This window comes from Dipodomys spectabilis, unplaced genomic scaffold, assembly GCF_019054845.1.
Source record: "Dipodomys spectabilis isolate Male_0828 unplaced genomic scaffold, ASM1905484v1 ptg000169l, whole genome shotgun sequence".
NCBI classification, from domain to species: domain Eukaryota; kingdom Metazoa; phylum Chordata; class Mammalia; order Rodentia; family Heteromyidae; genus Dipodomys; species Dipodomys spectabilis.
This window is the reverse complement of record NW_024870846.1, coordinates 6,515,365-6,540,213: the sequence shown is the minus strand read 5'-3', so window position 1 is coordinate 6,540,213 and position 24,849 is coordinate 6,515,365. Positions and strand designations below refer to the sequence as shown.

Below are 24,849 nucleotides of genomic sequence, written 5' to 3'. Positions count from 1 at the left end.
TGACAACAGAAGCACATGTGGATGCCCTGATCTCTGGGTCCAGTTCTTGCAACTATGTCACTGAATTGGAAGTCTGTGTATATAATGAAGATTTCTAGAATCCTAAAACTTCTTACAGCATCTTATGGAAAAAATGGAAACAAACTAAGCTTATTTCTGCCATACATTCAAAATCAATTGTGGCATATTCATATTCACCTGTAAGTTACATAGCATTAATGTTGGTGCTAATTTGATCCAAACACTATGAACTTTTATAGGAACCGCTGCCTCCCTCCCTCTCTCTCTCCAAATCACCCATGATCTCACATCACTAATATTAATTTGTCTCGTAACCTATAAACAAATCCACAGCTGAATTGCATTATTACTTGTGGACTATAACCTGTGTATGGAGCGGCATCATGATGGGCTACTTAGCCAGTAGCCTGTCACCATGGCCTGACCCAAGGCATTCATGAAAGATGGCACTGACAGTTGGTTTCCTACTCCAGCCTCTTCGCTCTGTGTGTGGATAGCAAACATTGGATGAGAGACACCTTTAAGTTTCCAGTTGTCCTTCATGACAGATTTAGCCCTGGTTTACAGGAGCTCCTGGAGCTGCAGGGACGGTGCCAAGGCCCTCCAGGCCCAGCGGAATCCCTGAGCTGGGTTACTTTTTAGTCACGCTTGATGCCCAGGGCAGAGGCAAGTGGTGCAAGGGGAAGCGTTCAAGTCTTTGGTCTGTCAGGAATTTGCATGTTCCCCTTCTTCCCTCCAGTTTTCAGCAGCTCTTTCAGAGGACACTGTGCCCTTCACTGGCATGGGAGAGCTTCAGGCATACCAGGCTGCTTTCAGAGCATGTTGGCATCTCAGAATGGGGAGTGGGGAGGGTAGGTTCCTTGAATCACAACAAGGTTTTCTTTCTGTCTAGGAGAGAGAGAGTGTGTGCGCGCGCGCGCGCGTGAGAGAGCACTTTCAGATTTAAAAATTTTTTAGAAGATTTAAAAAGTTTTATTTTTTATGGGAGTAAACCACCATGGAGGTGGTTCCTAGGCTGCTGTAGAAATCTATACAGCTCAGTCTTAGGGATGTCTTTCCTTCCTTTCTTCTCTGATCACCCCAACAGTGGGCATAATATGCCCTTTAGGAGAGGGTAAAGATGATTTCAGACTTCTACCGATCCAAGTAGCGAACATGTTGAGCGGACAGACTGTGTTGCTTTTCTTATTGGATGCCTGTTTCTTTCTCTACTGTTCAATGTGACTGACATGTGTGGAGCTGGCTCCACCCCTGTGAAGAGGCAATAATTTTCCTACTGTGTTTTCTTTGCTGTTCACGGCAGATTCTGACCCTGATAACCAGTTGGTCTCTATGCTTCCAATATGTCTCCTCCTCCTTCTTTTTTCCTCTTTGACAAAAATGAGGTTTGAACTCAGGAGTTTGTGCGTATTAGTCAAGTGGTCTGTTACATAAGCAATGCACCCAGTCCTCTTTTGCTCTGACTGTTTTTGTGGTAGGGGCTCACTGTTTGCTCAGGTCAGCCTGGACCTTGATCCTCCTATTTACACTTCCTGTTTTATGATACCTGGGTGAAAGGTGCATGCCACTGCTGTCTAGCTATTGCTTGTGAAGAGGTCTTGTAATCTTTTTACCTAGTCTGGCCTTGAACCACAATTCTCCCATTCTCTGCCTCTCAGTTACAATTACAGGTATGAGCCACTGGCATCTGGCCCAATTTGACTATTCTTGAAGATAAGAATTTAGTCTTTCTCAATTTTGTCTGTCACAGAAGCTTTGAGAATACAGGCTATAATAGTTAAAATGTTGTTGAAAGTATGAAGATTTGATGAACAACTTTTATATATATATATATATATATATACTAGCTCACACACACATACACATATATAATTGAACTTACTAGAGGATCTTGAAACTTAAGTAAATACTATATAGGGTGAATCTTATAGAAATAAGTATCTTTAAGAGACTACCTAAAAACAATTGTTTTGCCCAGCACCAGTGGCTCACATTTGTAATCCTAGCTGCTCAGGAGGTTGAGATCTGAGGATCACAGTTCAAAGCCAGCTGGGGCAAGAAAGTCCCTGAGACACACTATCTCCAATTAACTACCAAATAGCAGAAGTAGAACTGGAACTCAAGTAGTAGAGCATTAGCCTTGAGCAAAATAATGCCCAGGCCCCAAGTTCATGGCCTAGAACTCTCTCTCTCTCTCTGTCACACACACACACACACACACACACCCCAGAGCAGAACAGATCCCAGGTGTCTTACACAATGCAGTTGATTGTAACTGTTTTCATAAATCTGGTATATCCTCTCCAGATGGTGGTAACAGTGGCCCTCTGGTGGCCCTGAAGGTTAGAGTATCACGGTGGGGCTCAGGCAATCCACCTTGTGGCCCAGGAGGAGCAGAACATACAAGTTTGGAGTCAGAAGAAAACAATGGCAGAAGACAAATATTGTAAGCTGTAATGGTATTATGAACTTGGTGGCAGCTTGGCCTTTCTTGCTATCGTTAATCTGACAAAAATTCTAAATGAGTAAACCATAGGGAATCATAAGATGAAGTGTATGATCTCTTTATGTTCAGCACTCACCTTGTGGTTACACTGGTATACAAATATGTTGCTGCACAATCATAGCAATCATGGTGAAAGTCCTGGAAAACATCAATCATCACAGCATACTAGTGATAAATATCCACGAAATCACCATGTAGACTACCACATCTGTCCATTGATCCAATACCACTGTGACCTGCTTTTTAAATTTCAACTGCTGTGCAGTATGTCAGCTAGAACAGTGGCTCATGTTCAGAAGCCTGGGCTATTGCAGATCTTGTTGTATCCTTAGAGTTGGGGATATGGCTCAAGGTAGAGCTTCTGCCTGGTAAGTGTGAGGCCCTGAGTTCAAACACAGAACTGAAAAATAACCCACCCAAAGCAAATATTTTGACATTGTGTGTGTGTGTGCACGCGTGGGCCTAGGTATGGTCCTAGAATTCTTTGGCTCAAGGCTAGAGTATTATTTGAGCTACAGCTTCACTTCCAGCTTTTTGTGGTTAGTTGGAGATAAGAGTCTTACAGACTTTTCCTGCCCAAACTGGCTTTGAACCATGATCCTCAGATCTCAGCCTCTTGATAGCTAGGACTGCAGGCACAAGCCATTGGTGCCCAGGTTGACTTTTATTTATAAGAGTTCTTTGTTGCAAATTAAAGCAAAATGGTTTATCAGTATGCCTATTTGTAATCTACCTGTCTTTCTCCCTGTGTATATCTTCATTCATTTACCCATGTCTCTTTCCATGCATCATCTATGTATGTATCTATATATTTGTACAATGTGCATCCATCATTTATCTGTCTATCCACCCGTCTAGTCATCTTTCTCTGGTCTCTGCCCAGTGGAAAGTAGGAACTCAGAGTTTGTGGAATGAATAATGTAGGAGCTTTTACTTTATAGTGTCATTCAAAAGAGTTGTATCTCCTTATTGATGAGTATGTTTTGATATTAGTTGTTGTCACCATTATTTCTGCTCTTGATGATTATTTACATTATTGAATGAAATGTAAATCCCACTAAATATATCAAGGGGTCTTGCTTTTTAGAAGAAACCAAGATGAAATCCTTGGGGAGCAGCAGTTGAAAATCTGCTCTTCCTAAATGGAAAATTCATATTTGCAGAAAACACCTTTGTGTATATTCTCACTGTGTGTAAGTGGGGAGGACAGACAAGAGACAAAAGGGAGAGACACAGAGTCAAGAGAGATGAGAGACACAGAGATAGAGGAGAGAAACAGAGGAGAGGGACAGAAAGAGGGAAGAGAGAGACAGAGAGGAGAAAGGAGAGAGACAAAGACAGAAAGAGAGTGAAAGAAAAGCCACAGAGGAGAGAGGAGAGGAAGAGAGGAAGAAACAGGGGAGAGAGGTCCAGCTGCCTCCTTCCAGAATGTTAGGTGAGGTCCATGCATTAGAGAGGTCCTGAATCCCATAGTCTAAGCGACACTCCTGTGCTTTAAGGTAACTTCCCCAAATGCAAACGCTATGGGCTTCTAAAAGGAACCACCAATAAATGTATCACAGCCTGGTGGTTCAATAAGTAAGGGAATTTATTACAAGACTAGGAGGTATGATTATATTCTTGAAGACAGATTTAAAAATGAAAACAGGGCTTAGGAGAAATAGAATTTTATATCACAACATTTGAAATATAAATTTAAAAAACTAGTTTGATTGCCATAATTTATAAGTATTTATTTCATTCCCTTTTGATTCAAGTGACTTTAACATTTCAGAAGTGTGTTCACCAGTTACACTGGGAAGGCCTCCCGGGGACAGCACTGAGGTTGTAGGGCACCTGGAGAACACCTGCTCCGGGAGCTCAGCGCTTGCTGGCATGAGGCAGCGGGGCCCCTGGCACACCTGTGCCCATGGCCAGCTCCTGGGTGTCAGTCTGCCCCTCTCCTTGGCAGGCCTTGCTTCCTTCTCACTTTCCCTCTCCTGGTGCTTCCTGGATCACCTCTCAAATAAACTGGGGTCTATCCCTAGAGAAAGTCTCCATGTGACCTGGAGCTGGCCCACACCAGATGCTTGTCCCACAGCAGAATCAGGACTGAAAGGGGTCGGCCTTCTGCCCCCTCTGGGTGTTGCAAGGTGGGTGTTGTCAAGTCCCAGTGTGGGACTTCATCTCTGTATTTCAATACGGATCCAAGTTGCAATTGTTCAGATGGAGTTAAAGGAAAAGGGAGGGAGGATGGCTTTAGAGCAGTAGGAAGGTGGAATGAGATGGACTACCTCTGAGGGAAAGTGCACGTGTGCCCCTCCCCCCTTGACAGGGAATTGATACTATTAGGACATGACGTTCCTGTTTAGTGGGATGAAAACGCACACAGGGAGGTAGTGTCCTTGGGCCATGGGTCGTGTGCAGGTGATGGAGAGGAGGTGTGGCTGAGGTAAGAGGAGTCAAGGGTCAAGTGCTTTGGCAAACACAGACCACTGCTCCCTATAGGGGACAGAAGCTCTACTTCATGCCTTTTTGTTCGCCATCACCATCTGTTCCCCAAAGCCAAAGAATGCTCCTGTGTGGATGAGTCTTCCTTAAGTGAGGCAGAACAGACAGAAGGCTGTAAATATTGTATACTTTCTAGGACCATTTTCTTTCAGAATATTAAGAATTCACATCGGCATCTGACAATAGCTCATGGGAAAAATGCTTTGCTTGGAAGAAGATAGAAGAGCTTGAATAAATGATTATTCCTTATATTGGAAGCATCTTTCAGGATGTACAGTTCTGGAGACGGGGGTCGACCTAGGTCATGTGGATGGGTCCTGTGGAAGAGGTGGGGGCCTGTGAGCAGAAGACCCTGCCCTAGAATGAGGGAGGTAGAGGGGACAGTAAGGCAGCCACAGCCAAGAGCTCCCCTCCCTAGAGCCTCCTGTGGGAGGGTGGCCCTCGGACTTCTGGCCTCCACACTGTGAAAGTAAGGTCCTATTATCTCAGCCAGGCTACGGACATTTCTTTGGGTAGTTGTAGATTAAAGTAGACCCGGCTCTAGTCCTATGAAGACTTGTTTTCTGACAACCAGACAGGGCGTGAAATGCGGAGTCAGCCATTATTCTAATCATCAGGCAGGTCGGGAGATGTCACCTGAGTCACTGGTCTGGCCCAGAGGTCTGAGACAAGCTGCATACGAGACAACAGGCAAGCTGCAGAGATAGGACTCTCCAAGCCACACTTCCAGAGTCTTGCTTGTGGCTTATGTTCTACCACCTGAGCACTTCAACGTTTTGATGATTAACAAGATGGAGATGGATTTTTTTGCCTGGGCTGACTTCAAACTGTGATGCTGATACGAGCTTCCTGAGCACCTGGGATTATAGACAAGAGCCTCCGGTGCCTGGCTATGTGACCACATTAAAAAAAGCCTCACACATTTAAATGAATCTCACATAGTTCCAGTTTTTGTTTTTGCAGTGTAAATCTCAAACTCTGAGGGACTGGGAATGTTCCAACCCCTAACACTAACCAGCCATGTGATGGTGAGGTTTGCGAATGCTAAGGTCCTGCACAAGCTGAGTCGTGGAAGGGGACGTGCGACAGAGAAGGATCCCAAAAGTGTGTACAGTGTATATGGTTCCCAGGAGGTATTTATCATATAGTTCACTGTGTTTGTCTCAAGTCAGACTCTAAAGTATGTGGAAGATGCTTCTGATACCATTTTGATAGTTTTAATTTCTTTCTGTGGGATTTACGAAATTATACAATATTAAAGCATAAAATACTGAAATCTTTTATTTACATTGCATAAAATTTTCAGTAAAAAATTCACATCATGAAAGTAGAATAGAAATACTGTCATGATTGACAAAGAAAAAATGCAAAATACACTGTTTCATGATTTCTCACAAGAAAATCTCTAATTTGGTTTGCCTAAACACATCAAATATCTTCTCCATTTGCTTTTTGAGCAATGTTCTCGCTTCTGTGAGCTGATTCTGGAAGAGGGTTGTGAACATAGTTGTGCTTCTGCACTCTCCACATCCTTCAGAAAACAGCATCCTTGCTCGATCCTTTTAACTGTCTTGAGACCGATTATCTTCAATGACAATTGTTCTTCTAGGAAAGGATTCTGTTTCCACAAATATATATCGGAATTCGTATTTGCCATTCTCTGGGTTCTAAGGAGAAATGTATTTCCAAGTGTTAGTTCCGTCGGTGGAGCTTAAACAGCACTGCTCCAAACCACTACCCCCACCCCCCCATGATCCTCACACCTCTTTGACTTCCACGTGCACTGTTCCTTGCTTCCCTGGCTCGGACCCCTCAATGTAGAACTTCAAACGCATGTGTTTCAGCCCATCTTTAACATATTCAATGAAACTGCGGAGAAAGTGAAACCATACGGGCATAAGTTCCTTTCATTTAAAAACAATTTACGGGCTTCCCAACTCCAAGGGGACGGTGGTACCTGACATGCTGCCTCCGTCCACGTCTCGACATTTCCCCGTAGCCTTTCAAAGGTTTACCGAAAATACTGATCACCTGCGGTCGAGACAATGCTTCCTTAGTGTCACTTGTTAAATGAGTCCTAGGGAATTATTTTCTGACAGTGAAAAAAAACCAGTGAGGCTAAGGCTCTTTAAAAGATGGTGACTCCAAGAATAAGAAAACGACCAAAAAGGCTAGGCATGGAGCATCCTGTAAGTCATGCACAGAAATGGTTATCTTAGGGTGGCATCTGTCGTTTCAAAACAACAGAACTACAGGTTTCTTTTCACAGCTAGGTTGTCTTGTTACCGCTCCGGATGTCTTCATTATCAAGAGTTCCCAGGCATAAATGAAAAGGAATAATATGCAAGATATTTGACAGACATCGGTGCGGTGAAACAAGCGGAGCAATTGTCTAAATAAGCGACTTTAATAAATGGTTAAACAGCATCAGACACTAGGATTTCTATTTTTCAAGCATGCCCACCACTTGGTAGAGTGGCTCTTAAAATATACCGGCAAAACTAAATGGTTAGAGGTCGACATCCATCGAGGTCCCTTAGGCAGTAGATTAAGTGATGATCTTATTAATATCTCACTTTTCATGTTTAGTCTGTGGAGTTCTGTTCTCAATGCTGGAAACTCTGAGACTGAGTTTGTTCAGCACACTGGATCACCTCAGAGATTCATCTAGGTATCCAATGAGGCTCCAGGTACTTCCTATTCCTACTTATTTCTGCAGAAGGGAAAGAGCCAAGCTTTTCCTTCTTTCCATTTTAATTGGCTCTTATCAAGTTATACAGGAGGGGATAGTCTATTTTGGCAGTACTCAATCTTCTTCATCCTCCTCCCAGGTACAACCCTCTTTCCATCTCCCCACCCACCCAGAGTCTACTTCTCTTCCCTCCCATCCCATTGGTTATCAGCTTTTGTTCCTTTTCTCTGGGCTGCTCTCACACCTGTTTATTAGTTATTCACCCTGAAAGAACATTTCTTGTCAGATATAATTTAGAGTCCCATTAACTTCCTTAGTTCCAGCCACACTTTCAACTTTTTTTCACACGTGTCTCCCTCCCTCCCTTCCTCTAGGTGTTCCCATAGGCTTTCCAATCAAGAGAAATCTGTACATTATTCTTGTTATCAGTAAATAAAATTGGCAGCATTTACTGGCAGCCCAATTACACACAGAAACCAGCATCTTCCATGTCAAATACAGTTGATTTTCATCACCTTGTCAAAGTCAAAGGCTCATTCCCTAAGCAGCTTCATTCCATCACTCAGGGGTGATCTGTGGGCTCTCCTCTTTCCCTGCCCAGGGACCACAGACTCTCTCTCCTTTGACTTCACTGCTTGGTGAGGAGCAGCCTGGATTTTTGTGATGCTGTCTCCTGCGAGTTTTCAGGGCACTGGGATTAGGATTTCAGTGCGGACCATTTTTCCATGCGGAAGCTCTTCACTCAAGAAATTTGGCATGTCACCCGGAGCAAGCCACATGGGCTATGGACCGCCTTCTTTTAGGCAGGCTTGTTCAGAGAAGAGACAGCTTGTCCCCACATCTGCACTTCTAGGGAGTAGCTGAGGTGGGCTATGCTCAGGAAGGTAAGATCTGGTATCAGACAGAGTTGGTCTCAGGTCTGGCTCTCCCATTTACCATCTCAGAGACGATGGCTGTGTTAGTGAATAGTGCAATTATAGGAGATGCAAAGGGTTTTTATAAGATTTAGCAGGATAATGCACTGTAAATCCTGGCACATGATATACTGGTAAGTGCCAACAATTATTGTTATGATCACGGATCACAAATCTTGATTTTAAAAAGACTATAAATTCATCACTTGAGTTTGCTACTTCAGTGTATTTTAAGCATTTAATATCTATGAACAACCAGTAAAGTATCTCACTTGTGCAGTTAGGATAAATATATCCTAACTGGGTGTCATCAACATGTTTCAAGTACAAAAAAGGCCTTGTACCATAAAACCAACACCACCAATGTATTACTATATATTTTTACTGGTTTCTCAGCTGGAATTTGAATTTTTACTCTCATATGTCTGTATGTGCAGATCCTGGGGCTTGAACTCAGGCCCAACTACTGTCCCTGAACTTTTCTGCTGAAGGCTAGTGCTCTACTACTTGAGCCACACTTCCACTTAAAGCATTCTTGCTGGCTTCAAATCACAATCCTCAGACTGCAGCCTCCTGGGTAGCTAGGCACCAGGTTGCAATTTGAGTTTGGCCCACTTTTTCCTCCCCAATATGTTCTCCCTCTCATCAAAGAACTAACCTCAGGATGTATTCTGCATTTTTCTAAGGCTTTCCCATATATCTTATTAGGACTGGATGAAGAAAAAAGTTCTTTGAAAATCGTGTATAACAAGCTACCTGAAATCACAGAAAAAGAAGATGAACCAAGGCAACAGCAAGATGAAAAGGTATGTTAAAAGTTATTTGGGAGTGTGGTACTTGCTGTGTTTTTCAACCTGTAATGCTGATTCCAATGAGCACCACTATTAAGTAGGTGAAATCTCTCCCAGCTTCTCTCACTGCAAAGAGAAAATGGCACTAAATTACCTGTGTGCCCACTGTAACCCGATTCACCCAGGGCTTCAGCATTTCTAGTGCGTGACACGGAGTTAAGAGTCCAAGTGAGTGGTTCTGTTATGTTCTCAGTAGTTGTTCTCCAATGTCCTGGGCCATAAAACTTTATGGGCGCCTTGGAGCAGGGCTTAGAACTCTCTCATCCAAGTGCTAACCAGGACCATCCTCACTTAGCCTTCAAAATCAGATGAGAGTGGCAGGCTTAGGGTGGTATGGATAGGGTCTAGGAATCTCTGCTTTTCTTTTAAATGTTATAATTGGAATACTATTTATTTTCTAGGAGGTAATTCTCTTAAGTCCCTCAGAATGACTTCCACAGGTTTGCCTCACACAGATTAAGCCTGGCTTTGTCAACTAAAGCCAAGAGACCAGAGAACAAAATGGATATTAACTCTTAGTTGTTAGCAGTCCTCCCAAATGCCATTTCACCATGTTCCCTCATTGACTACATAAAATACAATGTGGAATGGAATTTTCCTGTTAGAAAGCTTTACAAATTAAACTCAGAAAATGAAGAATCTACAAAGATAATGCTCTTTACATATTTTTTCCAACACTAATAAAAGATGTGTGATCCTGGCATGGTGCACAGCCTTGTAATCTCAGCACTTGGAAAGCACGAGGATTACTGTGAATTCGAGGCCAATTTGGACTACAAAGCAAGACCTGTTTCAACCACTGTTTCCAAGTACGTTGATATATAGGTTAAAGAGAAGTCCTGGGGTGGGGATGGGGTGTAAAGAAATGTAGCTGTTATGTACCTATTATATAGACATTTTCACTTATATATGAAAGACTACTACACTGAAATTATAACTATACTTTTCTACTGATATTAAGGGTCTTTTATGTTATTATACAGACTAATTTATTCATTACATCCGAAACTCAGACTTATGTATATCTTTTTTTCATTAAGCAAAATTTTAACAGTTGTTTTTATTATCTCTACTTTTACCTTTTATATGTAAGCTTCTACTACTTTTATGAGATAGTACTTATAGTACTCTTTAGCATAACACAATCCAACTTTTCATTAAAAGTTAAAAGATATGATTATCTGCATCTCCTAAAACATGTGTAACTCATGGGACCAATCCAGACAATAACTGCCATCACAAATATAATTTGTACCAGGTACACAAGTTGATAGGCCTACAATGACAACATCTCATTGTTGTCCATTAATGTCATGAATTATACTTAAATACTAGCTTCCAGCTGTGTGCCAAGTCCTAAGTTAAAAGTATAGTAACAACTGCCCCAACAAGTAGCCATATTTGTGCCTATTACACAAATTAGGCTCACATACTCTGGATTCCTAATTAACCCTCCTAACATTCCTGTGTGTCTACAGTATCTCTAGGCCTATGCTAAATACTACTCATTAAAAAGACTTCTGTTTAGTATTATTTTATAGATGTCTCCAGTGAAAACTGCTCATCGTCTACTTCACTCTTCTGAGTTCTCAGTCCTAATATGTTTATCCACAAGACCTCTTGCTATTCTACAGTTCTCTAATCTTCATGCTGTGGTGGGGGTACTGCCACTGCGAGAACACTGGTGGCTGGCAGTCTTCAGTCAAGTTCCTTTCTGAGCATTCTTTCTTCTGAAGAGTCTCCTAGGACAGTTCTTTCCTGCACCTGCCTGAGGCCTCTTTTGCCATGTACTTGAGCTGCATCCTGGGCCAGGTCTTGCTTGCTTCCCTGACCCTTACTGAGAGCACTCCCTAACACTCCCCTGTTAAACAAAGCTCTTGAATCTGCTTCCTTGGAAGCATACCTACAGCAAGGGCTACCAAGAGTGCTCCTAGAAAGCCATCTCAGATTAAGATTTGGGGACTGGAACAATAGTCACCCACTGGCCATGAGGACCCTGTCCTTGGTTGTAGGTGGAGGATTCTGTTGGTAGTGTTAACTGTTGCAGCTCTCACCCATGAAGATGAACATACTTCTGGCTTTCTCTGACAAAATTATGCTTCATGGTCCTTGTTTCATGTGTTCTTCCTATCACTGCACCCAAGTGTGTGTGATGGCAAGAGACGTTCTCAATTCAGTTCCTATGGAGTTTAACTCAGTATGTGGGAAGTTATTAAGTAAAATATGTATTGAGCTGAGGAACAAAACACTTTCGCGGCTGATTACGATTTAATCATACCTGTCTGTTCTACTTATCCTATCCACTTCTAATATGCCTCAGACTAAGGCTGAGAAAAATTTCCTAGACAGAAATGCGACGAAGTGATACCAAATTCAAGCTTTTAAGTGCGTTTCAGTCGGTGAACTAGCTCTGTGTTCTGCGTTTCTAAGTCAGTCGTGCCCCATGGGCTCTACCTCGTGATCTGCGTGAACTTCCTTGGCAGTTGGTTGTGAGCTTGGCACCCGGGCGCTGGCCGCGCGGGTCAGCGCGGCTGGGGCCTGGTCTCTGCGGAAGGCCTCCGGTTACCTTTCTGGGACGGTGACACGGCGGGTTCCAGTCTCTCACTTCGGAGCACCGGCACCGGCTTGCCGCCGTCGTCCTTGGCGTTCCGGGGCCCGTGGGCCTGCGACCAGATGTTTTTCGGGGCGACCGTGAGGACGGCCTTGGGGGGCGCCGTCCTCCTCGGCCCCGGCGGCCGCCACCGCGCGCTGGGCTCGGCCCCCGGGCAGGCTCTGCCGGGCACGCACGCCGACCGCAGCAGCCGCCTCCCCGACGCCGCCGTCTCCGCAGCCCGCAGCAGGACGCGGATCATGTTTCTAGAAAAGTCCCGCTCGGGGACGGGGCCCAGACACCGTGCGTGCACACACTCAGCCGGGCACGAGCCCACATCCACACACTCACATTGCAAGGCGTGGCAGGGAGAGCTACGTCGAACGAGGACTTCTAATCGACGCCCTCGGGCCCATTTTCCTGGCGAATTTGCGGACCTTCAGACCACCCCCGCCATACCTCCGCAAGGCACCCTGGGAAACACGTAGGCGTCCCGGGAACCGCAGTTGGACCACTTCACCCTCAACCACGTCGGCGCAGAGAGAAAAGTAGAAGGGACTACATCTCCCACAATGCCCGGCGACGAGCGCCGCGGGCCGCTCAGAGCTTCCCAGGCATCTTTGCGCGCGGAGCGGTGCGCACGCGCCGCACGTACATCCGGCCGGGGAGCGGCCTGCTGCTGCAGGAGCTCGCGGAGGCGGCAGCGCGGCCGTGGCTGCGGGTCCTCGCGACCTTCTGGCGTGGACTTTGCCAATAGAGAACGTCCGCCGTCTTGTCATGGCCCTGCCAGACGGCAAATGAGTTTCTGCCTTCCTTGAGTGGAGACGCCTGGGGCCTCCACAGAACCGGCCGGGGTGTAGTAAACAAGGAAGGGCGGGCCCGCTGCCGAGCGTGCCGAGCGTCAGGACGGCGGGGGCTGGGAGCAGCCGGCTCCGGAAATGCCTCGGGCTCCCCTCCAAGAGCGAGGACCCGGGCCGGGGCGGCCGGGGCGGCCGACGCCTCCGGGACGCCGGCGGCTCGTCCGCGCATGCGCGCGGCGGCTCACGCAGGGGCCGGGGCGCCCCGCCTCGGAGCTGCGCGGCCGCCGGGTACCGCCGGGTCTCCATGGCGACTGGACGCGGTCGGATGCTGCAGCCGCGCTGGCTGGGCCTCCTGGCGCTGCGCGGGCCCATCCCAAGTGGCAGTGAGGCCTGGGTCGGCGCAGGGGCAGCCCCCGGGTGCCCCTGGGCCTCCGGGTTTAGGTGAGGGCCGGGGCTCCCGGGTGGGTCGCCCCTCCCGCCGCCTCCTCGCCGCTCCTTCGGGAGTATCTTTAGTTTTCGTTGGTTCTGCTCTGGCCCGGAACTAGGTTATGTTTGCTTCTTCCTGAAGCGCGGGAAAGTGTCGGAAGTGTGTCAGTAGAACATCCCTCCATTGTGGGTACACTGGTATCCCAAGTTTTGACACACTCTCAAGGAGATAACCTTTTGGCACTTCATCCATCAGTTGGTCCGGTGGGAAGACAGATGCTGTCCACCAGCCCGCCTGTGTGGGCCAAGGCGTTCTGCTTGGATGTGTTCCCAAAGGTCACTAAGGCTTGGATCCTTTGTGTTCTTGTTCTAGAATCGGGAAGAACCTTTTGTCTTTTTTTTTTTTTTTTTTTAAACTTAGACTCTACCCATTAAAATACCTTAACTCTCCTCCCTCCCTCCCACCCCCCCAAAGTAAGACAAGCCTGCCCCTTAAGTGGAGGTCCTGGCATGCTGCCATGGGTCCTGTCTTCCCCACCAATACTTTCTACAAAACCTGTGACCAAGGCCAAGTTGCTTTCTAAACAGTCACACTTAGTGCTCAACCCAGTGCTTTGCTATCTCCCTAAGTACCTGCAGAATGAGAACATACTGGCTTAGAGGCGCCTGTCTTTTCCATTTCTCATGACTGCGGGCGTCTTAAGGGTGATCCTCTCTTATTTCACCAGCAGTTTACCAGTGGAAGGATAATCCTAAGAATTTGCATTCTTAAAGATTCTTTTTGCTTTTAACGTTTTTTGATCAGTAGATGCAAAAAGTCGTTAGTAGTTTGCTTTATTAAATGCATCTTTGTGTATGCATAAAATAGGATATAAAGTATTACTTTACCAACCTAAGTCCCTCTGTTTCCAATCTCTAGGATGATGTCCTCCTATGTCTCCATTACTCTTAACTTTACCACAGTTTCAGAAGCCCAGTCCTATTCTTAGTGCCAGTATAATAGTTCTTGGCTATATAATATTGAATTAACCACAAAGCTTGTGACAAATAAAATGGCATCAGTGCTTTCAGAAATCTTATTATGTAGGGGCTGGGAAGGTGGCTCAGTGGTAGAGTGCTTGCCTCGCATGCATGAGGCCCTGAGTTCAATTCCTCAGCACCACATAAGCAGAAAAAGCTGAAAGTGGCTCTGTGGCTCAAATGGTAGAGTGCTAGCCCTGAGTTGAAAAGCTCAGGGACAGCGCCAAGGCCCAGAATTCAGGCCCCACAACCAACAACAACAACAACAACAAAAATCCTATTATGTAGAAGAGGAAGATTTGAGTTTGCCCCTACTACTTGTGTTTATGTAGTGCCCTGATAGGGGAAACCAAATGATTTTAATATGTTGAGTCCTTTATGTCTATAAATTGTGTGAACTTCCTGGTGGAATTATTAAGTCCTCCCTGTCATTATGTCACTAGACATAATGTCATTAGACATGATGAGCCTGCATTTCATCTTGTGAGGTGTGCATGTAAAGGTTCTTCCTGGTATAGCAAAGGCAGTTTTTTAAGTAAGTGGTAATTTTTAACATCTCATTATGAAAACATAGGTTAATAAGATACCAGTGATCCTCTTTTTAATTTTTTTGTTCCAGCCCTAAGGCTTGAACTCAGGACCTGGGTGCTATCTCTTGAGCTCTTTGTTGCTCAAGGCTAGCCCTCTACCACTTGAACCACAGCTTTGCTTCTATCAGTTATCCTTTATAACACAAAATATGTGAATGAACATCACAAACTCAGAGCAGAATGAATATCAAGAATGAATATCTCTTGAGCTCTTTGTTGCTCAAGGCTAGCCCTCTACCACTTGAACCACAGCTTTGCTTCTATCAGTTATCCTTTATAACACAAAATATGTGAATGAACATCACAAACTCAAGCAGAATGAATATCAAGTTGGGTTACTTTATATCATCTAATTGATTTAATAGGTACTAAGAGGCATACAAATAAGATTTTTAAAAATACTGACTCTTACTTCCAGTGAACTACCAGAAAACTGGAAGTGGTACTGTGGCTCTAGTGGTAGAGTACTGACTGGCCTTGAGCTGAAGAGCTCAGGGGTAGCACCTAGGCCCAGAGTTCAAGCTCCATGACTGACCAAAAAAAAAAAGTTTCTGAACATTTTCAAATTTAGACAAATTTGCATAAGGAAGGCATGCAGTTTATTCATTTGTTAGTTATATAGCCCATTACAATGTGAAATTAGTTTTAGGGAAAAATGGACTTGTATTTTCAGTAGTGCCAAAAATCAAATTGATATGACATAAATGTAATATGTTTACAAAGAGCTCTGTCAGGCACGTGCAGCCTCTGCCCAACTTGGTACTGTAAGTTTCCTTCCCTTACCCCCTCTCCCCCTTTTGACTCAGGATCTGGGCCCTGTCCTTGAGCTTTTTTGCCCCAGGCTAGCTCTCTGCCACTTGAGCTACAGCTCCACTTCTGGGCTTTTTTTTGGGGGGGGGGCAGTTAATTGGTGGAAAGAGTCATGGATTTTCCTGCCTGGGCTGGCTCTGAACTGTGATCCTTAGGTCTCCCAGCCTCCTGAGTAGCTAGGTGAGAGTCACCTGCGCCGGCCAGAGTTTCTGGAACGTTCTAGTTGAGCCTTGGTCTTCTAAACTGTGAAATGAGGGATTATAGTTGTTTCAAGCGTAGCAAGGCAAAACAGCGCAAAGCCCGCGCTCACACTTCCGGTCAAGGAAAGGAAGAGGCAGTGCGTGTTGAGGGCTTACTACCCTGCAAGCGGGACAGTCCACCATGAAAGGGGGCACAGGGGTTTTATTGGTCGGCGAGGCGCCTGCCCTTCCCGCGGCGACCGCCAGGGCCGGGCCTCCCCCTTTCCTCCTCCCCGCCGGCCTCCCCGCCGGCCTCTCCGCCGGCCTGGGCCTCTCTTCCGGCCGGCTGGGTCTCCCCCAGCACCGCTCGCTCCACTGCTCCGCTCTGGGAGCCCAGTTCCTCTCCTGGGGTCTCTCCTCTTTTTCGTCGCTCCGCCCCGGAACTCCCGCCCCTCCACATCCGGCGTCCGCCCTCCCCCTCGAACGCCCGCCCCGCCAGCCGGCGGGCAGGGGTGAAGCGCGGCGGAGATGTCAGCCGGGGGCGGGGGCTCCGGGGCTGGTGCTCGCGGCCCAGGGTATGCCGTTCGCACGTGTTTGTCCAGTTGAACCGGATCAGTGTTGTGGAAGCACTGTCTGCATTTGCTGCTGGGTTAGGGAAGAGCCTTTGCGTTTAGAAATAATCAGGACCAAACAGGCCTTCCTTGGGACTCGTTTAAAACCGTGTTTGGAATCTAGCTCCCTCGCATTCGTAGCTACCTGGAGTCTGACATTGGGAGGTCTGTGTTTTGAACCCGGTCTGGGTGAAAGAGTGTGAAAGACCCATTCTCAACTGAGAGAGAGGCGTGGTGGCTGCATCTGTTATCCCAGCTACCACCACAGGAGGCCTCGAACTTGTGGATTGCAGTCCACATGCTGCCTGGTCAGGAGCAAGAGCTTATTTAAAAAATAACCAGGGTGGAAAAGGGCTGGAGGTGTACAGTGGAAAGAAGCCTTTCCTGCGTCTGCTTAGAAGCACATGGGAATGCTGAACATGGCTCAGAGGCTGCTGGATGCTTTGGGTGTTTACAGCAGATGTATCTCTTGGTATCATCTTGGCTATAGGCTTCCAACTATTTACTCAGCTGCTTAATTAGCTGAAGCTCGGGGTGAGGGACCTTCTCAATTGTGCTTCCAATAGCAGTGGATGCTTGGAGTTGAGGATCATCTTCTGTTAGTACGTTTGGTGGATTTCATGGTTCAGCTTCCAGAGGGCTAATCAGCTTCCCTTTGAAGTTCTTGGGACACCTTTTTGCTCCTAGTAGTTCAGATATTTCTGGGAAGTCAGCTTAGTACAAAAAACTCTTGGTGAGCAAACTGCATATTCAAAACAATGGTGTTGGTGGGTGGAGCCCATTGGGAAATGTATACTTTAGATTTTAGTTGCTCCTTAAATAGCATGTTGAGTGGGAGGTGATCAATTACTGATAAGTGTTTTTGTAAATTCTTCAAGAAGCAACTTCCAGACTTCTTGGAGAAGTAGCATACTGATTGCTGCCTGGAAATGGATATGGCCTAGAATAGGGGGCTTTGGGCTGTCACTCTGTGTTTCAGATATCTTTCAAACTGCTAGTGAACATCACTGGTTTTATTTTTTATTTTTATTTTTTTTTGGGTCCGGTCGTGGGGCCTGAACTCTGGGCCTGGGCGCTGTCCCTCAGCTCTTCAGCTCAAGGCTAGCGCTCTACCACTTGAGCCACAACGCCACTTCCGGCTTTTTTCTTTTTGCTTATGTGGTGCTGAGGAATCGAACCCAGGGCCTCAGGCATGCAAGGCAAGCGCTCTACCACTGAGCCACCTTCCCAGCCCCACATCACTGGTTTTACAGATTGAACTTCAGAAGAATTTAGGAACTCTTGAAAAGAACTAAAAATTGTACATATTTCATAAAATCTAAAAGGCCATTAATTTTAAGATACACTATTTTGTGCATTACTAAAACTAAAAAGATGGCCAATTAAAATATATTTCATTCACTGCGCAATGTTAAGGTGTGAGAAATCTTGTGGATACTGTGCTCTTTGTACTGTGGTGGTATAGAATATCATCTACATGCTAAGCCACAATTATACTGGTCAGCCAATGCATTATAAAATCCTTCTTTTCGTTTCCTTTAAGTACATTCTGTAGCACCTCTTTGACATGTTGACTGCTTATGAGGGCAAATATTAAATCAATCAGAGTAAATTCAGGCTTTAAGTATATTTACTCAATGACACATAGCCTCTTTCTTTATTTTTCCTCCCATCTTTTCCTTCTTTCCCTCTCTCATCCCTTGCTTTTGTCTCAGAAATGAAGTTTTAGCAAGTAAGCTTTGGCATTTATGATCTTTCAAGTAATTTTGTAGAGGGAAACAGATAATTCATTTGGAAATTACATTTGGATTTTCCCACTTTTTCTTTCAGAATGGGGCCAGGTATCAGATTTGCAGCCAACTATACTACTGTGAGACAATATGCCAGATGTGGCCAGCACTATGAGAAATCCTCCTGTAATTATTTTGTGTCCCTGGATGGGTAAGTAACAGAAGTAGTTCGCCACATTTTTTGGGTAGGGGGAATTTCTAGGCATGGTGCTTTTGGAGAAAGTTGTAGTACAGTATATATCAAGTTGCTATTTTGAGCTTTCTAAGAATAGTGTTGTGTAGGAAGAATGTACAACGTGACGAGTTTGATGAATCATGAGCTTGTCATCATTATCCTTATTAAATGAAAAATTTGAAGCTAAACTTCTAAAAGTGACAAGTAAATTGAATTTTCCTTTTATTAAAATGTTCTTTAAATTACTCAATTTTCAATTTATAAAGACCCTCAAAACAGCAGAAAGATCAGAGTGTACTTTCCTAAAGGTGTGAGAGCACTCTGAATTTCATAGCTTTCACTAGTTTGGGATTATTTTGCCATTTTATGATTCTATACTGTGATCCTCTACATGAAGATCCAAAGAATCATTTTTTAAAAAAAAGCTTTTAAAGATGAATGCTAATAGAAAATGCATACAAAAAGTACCTCTAGAAATTGATGTCTGTAGCAAGTAATGGTATGTGGGTAACAGTGGCTTAAGCCTATAATCCTAGCTACTCAAGAAGGCTGAGATCTGGGAATCAAAGTTTGGAGCCAGCTGGGCAGGCAAATCCAAGAGCTCTTATCTCCAAATAACCAGCAAAGAGCTGGAAGTAGAGGCATGACTCAAGTGATAAGAGCACCAGCTATGAGTGAAAATGCTGAGCAAGAGTGAGAGGCCCTGGGTTCAAATCCCAGATTTGTACTGGGTATAACATTATGGAATACCATCTCTATGTAAGCATTGTCTTAAGCCCTGAAAACCTAGTTTTTTTTTTGTCAGTTGTGAGGCTTGAACTCTGGGCCTGGGCACTGTCCCTGAGCTCTTCAGCTCAAGGAGAGTGCTCCACCACTTGAGCCACATCCCCACTTCTGGTTTTCTGGTGATTAATTGGAGATAAGAGTCTCATGGACTTTCCTGCCCAGGCTGGCTTTAAACCTCGATCCTCAGATCTCAGCCTCCTGAGTAGTTAGGATTACAGGTATGAGCCATAGGCACCTGGAAAAACCTAGTATTTTTATGGAGATATTTTAATTTTAATTTTATTGTAAATGTATTGTACAGTTACATAAGTAAGGCAATGAGTACAGGTTTTGTTGAACATTGTTACCCCCTCTTGTTTTGCTCCCATTTTCCCTTACCCCCCAATTTCTCCTCCACAAAGGATGTTTATATATTGGAGATACTTTATACTGGAGGAAACAAGGCTTGTATAGCTTACATGTTACAAATATAATTTGCCTGCTTTGAAGAAGTTTTGGGCATTTAATATTTTATCGTAACTATCTCAACTGACCATGCCTATATTTTTAGATACACATTTTAATATACATATTTCACTGTATGCATTATGTACATTTCCTTTTACAAAGGAAAGCCAAAAAATATATTTAAGGACACTAGTTAAAGCTTAAACTCTTTACATTTGGAATAGAATACAGCTATCGGACAGGAGAAATAAACTACTTATGTAATTGGTTACTCTCTCCATTAATTTATAGTGACCTATAAATTAATGGAGACAGTAACCAATTAAGTATTAGGTGCTGTGTTTGGTGCTAGAAGACAAATAGTGAGCCCTTACATGCATTCTCATGAAGCTGATGAGTTGGTTGGGAGACAAACTAAAAAAATGCTGACTGAGATAGGAAGAAGTTGGGGTCCCAGGCAGAAAAGAGTCATAATGATACCAAAGGAGATGCCAAGTGACACTGGGCATCAGTTTCATTTTTGATGTCATCTGATAGGAGCTAGTTGTGGCTGAATGTCTTGGAGAGAAAGAGAGAGGCAAGCAAAGGTGGACCAGTGGTAAGCTCAATGCCAGGACATTGAGAAGCAACTAGAGAACCTGGGAAGACCCAAGAGTTCTAGAATTCTAGGACAGGGGGTGTTGTGTGAACAAAAGAGATTGCTGCCAAAGTGGAAATGGTTGGTTACCTGTTGTCAAGAGAAGATGAGAGAGCAGAGGTTACACGGAAGCGTTAGCCTTAACGAACTGTTTCCAGCCAGCAGAAGGAAAGAGGTTGGATACTTAGATGTTACATGCAAGTATAGAAAGTAAGTAAGTAGGAGTATGGATTTGGAGGTAGTAAGTATAGACAAAGGTATTGGCTTTTTTTTTTTTTTTTTTGCAGGTGGGGAAGGCTGGTACCTGGGCTTGAATTTAAGGCCTCCTCACACTCTTACTCAGCTTTTTCTGAGCATTCTTGCTCATGACTGACTTATCACTTGGGCCATGCTTCTAGCTTATTTTTGTGCTGGTTACTTAGAGGTAGAGTTGTATAGACTTTTCTTCTAAGGGTGGCTTCAAATTGCTTTGAATCTTGATCCTCAGTGTCTCAGTGTCCTAAGTAGTTAGCATTACCTGACAAGATTTTGTTTTCTTTTGTTCTTTCTGGGCAGCTCTGCATCAGGAGGGTGGCTGGAAGTGAGGAGATGAAAGGAATAGTACAGTGGTAGGCTGAGATTTTGGGGAGTATTTCTGAGTGAAGAGAATGATACAGAATAGAGGCAGGAATGAATTGTTATAGACCTTAAGAACATGGTTTGATAGATGAAGTGAGTATTCTCCCTAGGAATTGGTGGGTGGTAGGGATTATGGATACAAGAGTATTGGAATAGATCCAAATATGGAATAGGAGCAAGGACATAATTATATTTGGATTCCTATAGTACTAGAAATAAATATGTCAAATGAGTTCACACTTTATTAGGAAAGCCTGTTGTAATAAAGCAGTTTTCTTGTTCCCACTCTTAGAACTTCTTTGTTCTACCTTTCACCATCCTTTTCCCCTTTCTTTTTCCATCATTCCTTACCTTACCCCAATAACTGAACCTGTGAATGTCACATAATGAGACTTCAACAGAAAGTAACCCAATATAAGTATGAACATTGACCTAGCTTGGAGGGAACTATATAGACAATAATTAAAAATGCTTTAATCGTAGCCATTTTAACTATGAAGTAGAGGTTTTCTTCTTGTGCTAGAAAAATATAGGAAGGAGACTTCCTTTTATGATATTAGTATGGCAGATGGGAAGGTCAAAACCTGTCTAATGCCTGATTTCAATGGAGTTTTACTCATTATATAATTATTATAGCTATTGTGTATCTTTCTGAAATGTTATCTTTAAGTACAACTCTAATTTTTGTTGAATTATAATGATTAGAAAAACAATAATTAACACAAGATATAAAAATATATGTAGAGGTCATACAAACATTATTTCTTGTAGTTTTGCTGCCTCTAGAATTAAAAATCCTTTCTTATTGAATACGTCTAACTTATTGCCTGAATACAAAGGATTTTATCTGGGGGGAGGGAGTTAACTAAGGCAGTGATGCCTTTTTAGATTCTTAGGAAGTTTCAAAACTTTGAGCAGTGGTAGACTTACACAGTGACATGAATCAGAATCAGAGTGGTTGACTTGCACAGTGACATAAATCAAATCAAATATGTGTGGCACCACCTGTCTTTTCTCTGATTATCCACTTCATTCTCAGAAAGAATACTAAAAAGGAAAGAATAAGAAAATATCAAATTTTGGGACTTATTAAACATTGGATTACTTGGTTCTCTAAAGAAAAAGTGTTTTAATCATTGAAAACAGTAGAGAGCATGGACAAACCATTTGAAGTAACTGAACATTTTTTTTCTCTAATCCTTTATCTGTAGGCCCCTTCTTCTTCAACCCTCGCTACAATCTCTGTTCATTTACCTTTTAGAAAATCTTTAAGAACAAAGAACAAAGGTTCTTAAAGATAAATTCCTAGTAATGCTAGGAACTTTAAGATTCTTAGTTTTTCAGACTTCTATAGTTATGGAAATTGATGAGATCTGGAGAAGACATTACAACATTATTTAGGCCTATCATTGAAACCAAAACAAAACAAAACAAAATAAAGCTTTGTCTCCCTGAGCCTAGGAGGAAGTATGATATCCCAGTATGGGAGTATTAAACAGGAAGGTGCTCTCAAGGGCACAGGGTAGTTGAGAGCAAGTTGACTTTTCCATTTTACTTCACTTTACTTCACTTTGCTCTGTGTGTGTGTGTATGAGCACGTGTACACACATGGTGCATATGTGCTAATACTGTGGTTTGACCTCAGGACCTGGGTATTATCCCTTAGCTTTTTGTTCAAGGCAAGAGCTTTACCACTTAAACTATAGTTCTACTTCTGTTTTTTTTGGTGGTTAATTGGACATGAATCTCACTGAACATTCCTGCTTAGGTTAGCTTTGAACAAGGGATCCTCAGATCTCACTTTCTTGAGTAGCTGGGATTATAGGCATGAGCCATTGACATCTGGCTGCTGCTTTTTTTTTTTTTTTTGAGAGGGAAGATCCAGTGTCTTTCAATTAGAAGTCCTAATGTGGCCTTTCTCCCTTATTCATCTCACTTGAGAATAAAACACACCTTATGGTCTCTTTATTGGTATATGCTATAAGAATTGTAATGAACAGAAAATAACAGTCAAGAAAATAACTGATGATGATGGTACAGTTTTCTCTTTATACAGGAGGAGTTTGTGATCTCCTATTAAGAGGTGAACATCCAGTTTTCTGGGTAATTTGTGTATTAATACACGCATGGGTCACTTGTCTGATTGCTTTCTTCTCTTTCAGAATGCCTTCAGAAGTCTTGCTGAAGATACTTTCCTACTTGGATGCTGTGAGCTTGCTGTGTACGGGCTGTGTGAACAGGCGGTTCTATCATTTGTCCAATGACAAGTAAGAAAAAAACCAACAATGATAGCAATCATGAAAACCAGTAATATCCTTTAACCATATTTTAAAGTTTAAGAGAATTGCTTTCAATATTACTTTTTTTTTTTTTTTTTGTCGGTCGTGGGGCTTGAACTCTGGGCCTGGGCGTTGTCCGTCAGCTCTTCAGCTCAAGGCGAGCGCTCTACCACTTGAGCTACAGCGCCACTTCCGGTTTTCTGGTGGTTTATTGGAGATAGGAGTCTCACGGTCTTTCCTGCCCGGGCTGGCTTTGAACCGCGATCCTCAGATCTCAGCCTCCTGAGTAGCTAGGATTACAGGCGTGAGCCACCAGCGCCCGGCTTCAATATTACTTTTAGATATAAATGGAAATAATATGCCTAATGCTATAACTAGTCATATATTCTCAACAGTTGTGTTTATGTGCTTAAAGATGGCAGCATTCTTTCATAGATTGAGAAAGTTGACTTGTTACAACTATAAGATGCAGCTTTGAGGGGCTCTGGCTCCATTCAAGAGCTAGACAGACTCATCCGCAGGCTCTAGAAGTACTTCAAGGACCTGCCCTAGTGTATGGCTCTGAATTTGAGCACCAGATGATGTGCCCTTTGCTGGTGGCAGTCAAGCCTGATCCCAAGCCTTCACATCAAATAAGCTTACTCTTCAGGGAGAGTGAAAGAGATTAGGAGAGAGGCTCATAGTATGGAAGTCTTACCCTTAGAAGCAGAGAACCACTGGTTTGCAGGATATCTGTGAATAAAGAGGACAAGCCATGTTTTTGTTACTCTGAGCTTTGTTTGCACGTCACAATTCCATCTTGTATGTGTAGGAGATGGTAGTATTATTTACTTTTGGAACATTGTGGGCAAGAAACAGTACCTGATACATTGGTTCTCAAATGCTAATCCAGAAAAGATTGTTTCAGAGCAAGCTAGGAAATTAAAACAAATGACAACAACCACTTGGATTTCAAATCTGCATTTCTAGAGATTGTAGTTCAGTTCTTTGGAATCCACATTTTAAGATTTTCTTCAGATCATACTAATGAATAGTCAAGTTTTAAAATGGGGGGGGGAGGAGGACTAGGTGTGGGGGGCGGGGGGAAGATGGAAAGGGATGGGAAGGGGAAACAGGAGGAGGCTACAATGCTTGATAAGAAATGTACTTATTGGGGCTGGGAAGGTGGCTCAGTGGTAGAGCGCTTGCCTTGCATGCCTGAGGCGCTGGGTTCCATTCCTCAGCACCACATAAGCAAAAAGAAAAAAAGCTGGAAGTGGCGCTGTGGCTCAAGTGGTAGAGTGCTAGCCTTGAGCTGAAGAGCTGAGGGACAGCGCCCAGGCCCAGAGTTCAGGCTCCACGACTGGACCCCCCCCCCCCCAAAAAAAATGTGCTCATTATCTTGCCCATGTAATTGTAACCCCTCTGTACAGTATTTTCACAATTAAAAAAATGGCTAATACAGTGCATTCTAAAGTTGTCAGTTAAGTGAGGAACATAATCCTCAGGACTATTAAGGCTGTCCTCAAATGTTCTCATACTCTGAGGGGGACATTAGTACAAAAGATTGTTCTTATCTTTTACTTTGAAAAGATATTGAGTACATATTCATCAGTGAGTAAAAATAGTGTTCTCAGC

General features: G+C 43.8%; 2 protein-coding genes across 5 annotated transcripts in view; one reads left to right on the top strand and one right to left on the bottom strand.

Moving 5' to 3' along the window:
* Window positions 1–785: 785 nt before the first annotated feature.
* Timm21 (translocase of inner mitochondrial membrane 21) lies at window positions 786–12,517 on the bottom strand. Of its 2 annotated transcripts, XM_042693524.1 has the most exons (7): window positions 12,041–12,517; window positions 9,478–9,540; window positions 9,282–9,379; window positions 6,975–7,048; window positions 6,781–6,886; window positions 6,546–6,684; window positions 786–797 (listed from the first exon to the last, which is right to left on the bottom strand). In XM_042693524.1, the coding sequence occupies exons 1-6, from the start codon at window positions 12,324–12,326 to the stop codon at window positions 6,580–6,582; spliced, it is 732 nt and encodes a 243-aa protein (XP_042549458.1). In that variant the 5' UTR covers window positions 12,327–12,517; the 3' UTR covers window positions 786–797; window positions 6,546–6,579. The 2 variants fall into 2 exon arrangements, with proteins under 2 accessions (XP_042549458.1, XP_042549457.1); XM_042693523.1 differs by lacking the exon at window positions 786–797 and having other exon boundaries at window positions 6,281–6,684.
* Window positions 12,518–13,153: 636 nt separating this feature from the next.
* The window catches only part of Fbxo15 (F-box protein 15), a 50,226-nt gene continuing 38,530 nt past the window's right edge, over window positions 13,154–24,849 (top strand). For 2 of the 3 annotated variants that reach the window (XM_042693494.1, XM_042693493.1), the window contains exons 1-3: window positions 13,154–13,305; window positions 18,331–18,441; window positions 23,116–23,220. In XM_042693494.1, the coding sequence (XP_042549428.1) occupies window positions 13,169–13,305; window positions 18,331–18,441; window positions 23,116–23,220 (353 nt within the window). In that variant the 5' untranslated portion in view covers window positions 13,154–13,168. Of the gene's footprint in view, window positions 13,306–18,298; window positions 18,442–23,115; window positions 23,221–24,849 lie in introns of those variants that run through there. The other variant, XM_042693495.1, reaches the window with a different exon arrangement.

Excerpts from the sequence above, each read along its gene's own strand:
- Timm21 (XM_042693524.1), bottom strand. The coding sequence starts at position 12,326 with ATGATCCGCGTCCTGCTGCGGGCTGCGGAGACGGCGGCGTCGGGGAGG. Across the intron at positions 9,541-12,040 it reads CGTGTCACCGTCCCAGAAAG|TGAGAGAAGCTGGGAGAGAT; the intron begins GTAACCGGAGGC and ends TTCTCTTTGCAG. Across the intron at positions 6,685-6,780 it reads TGCACGTGGAAGTCAAAGAG|AACCCAGAGAATGGCAAATA; the intron begins GTGTGAGGATCA and ends ATTTCTCCTTAG.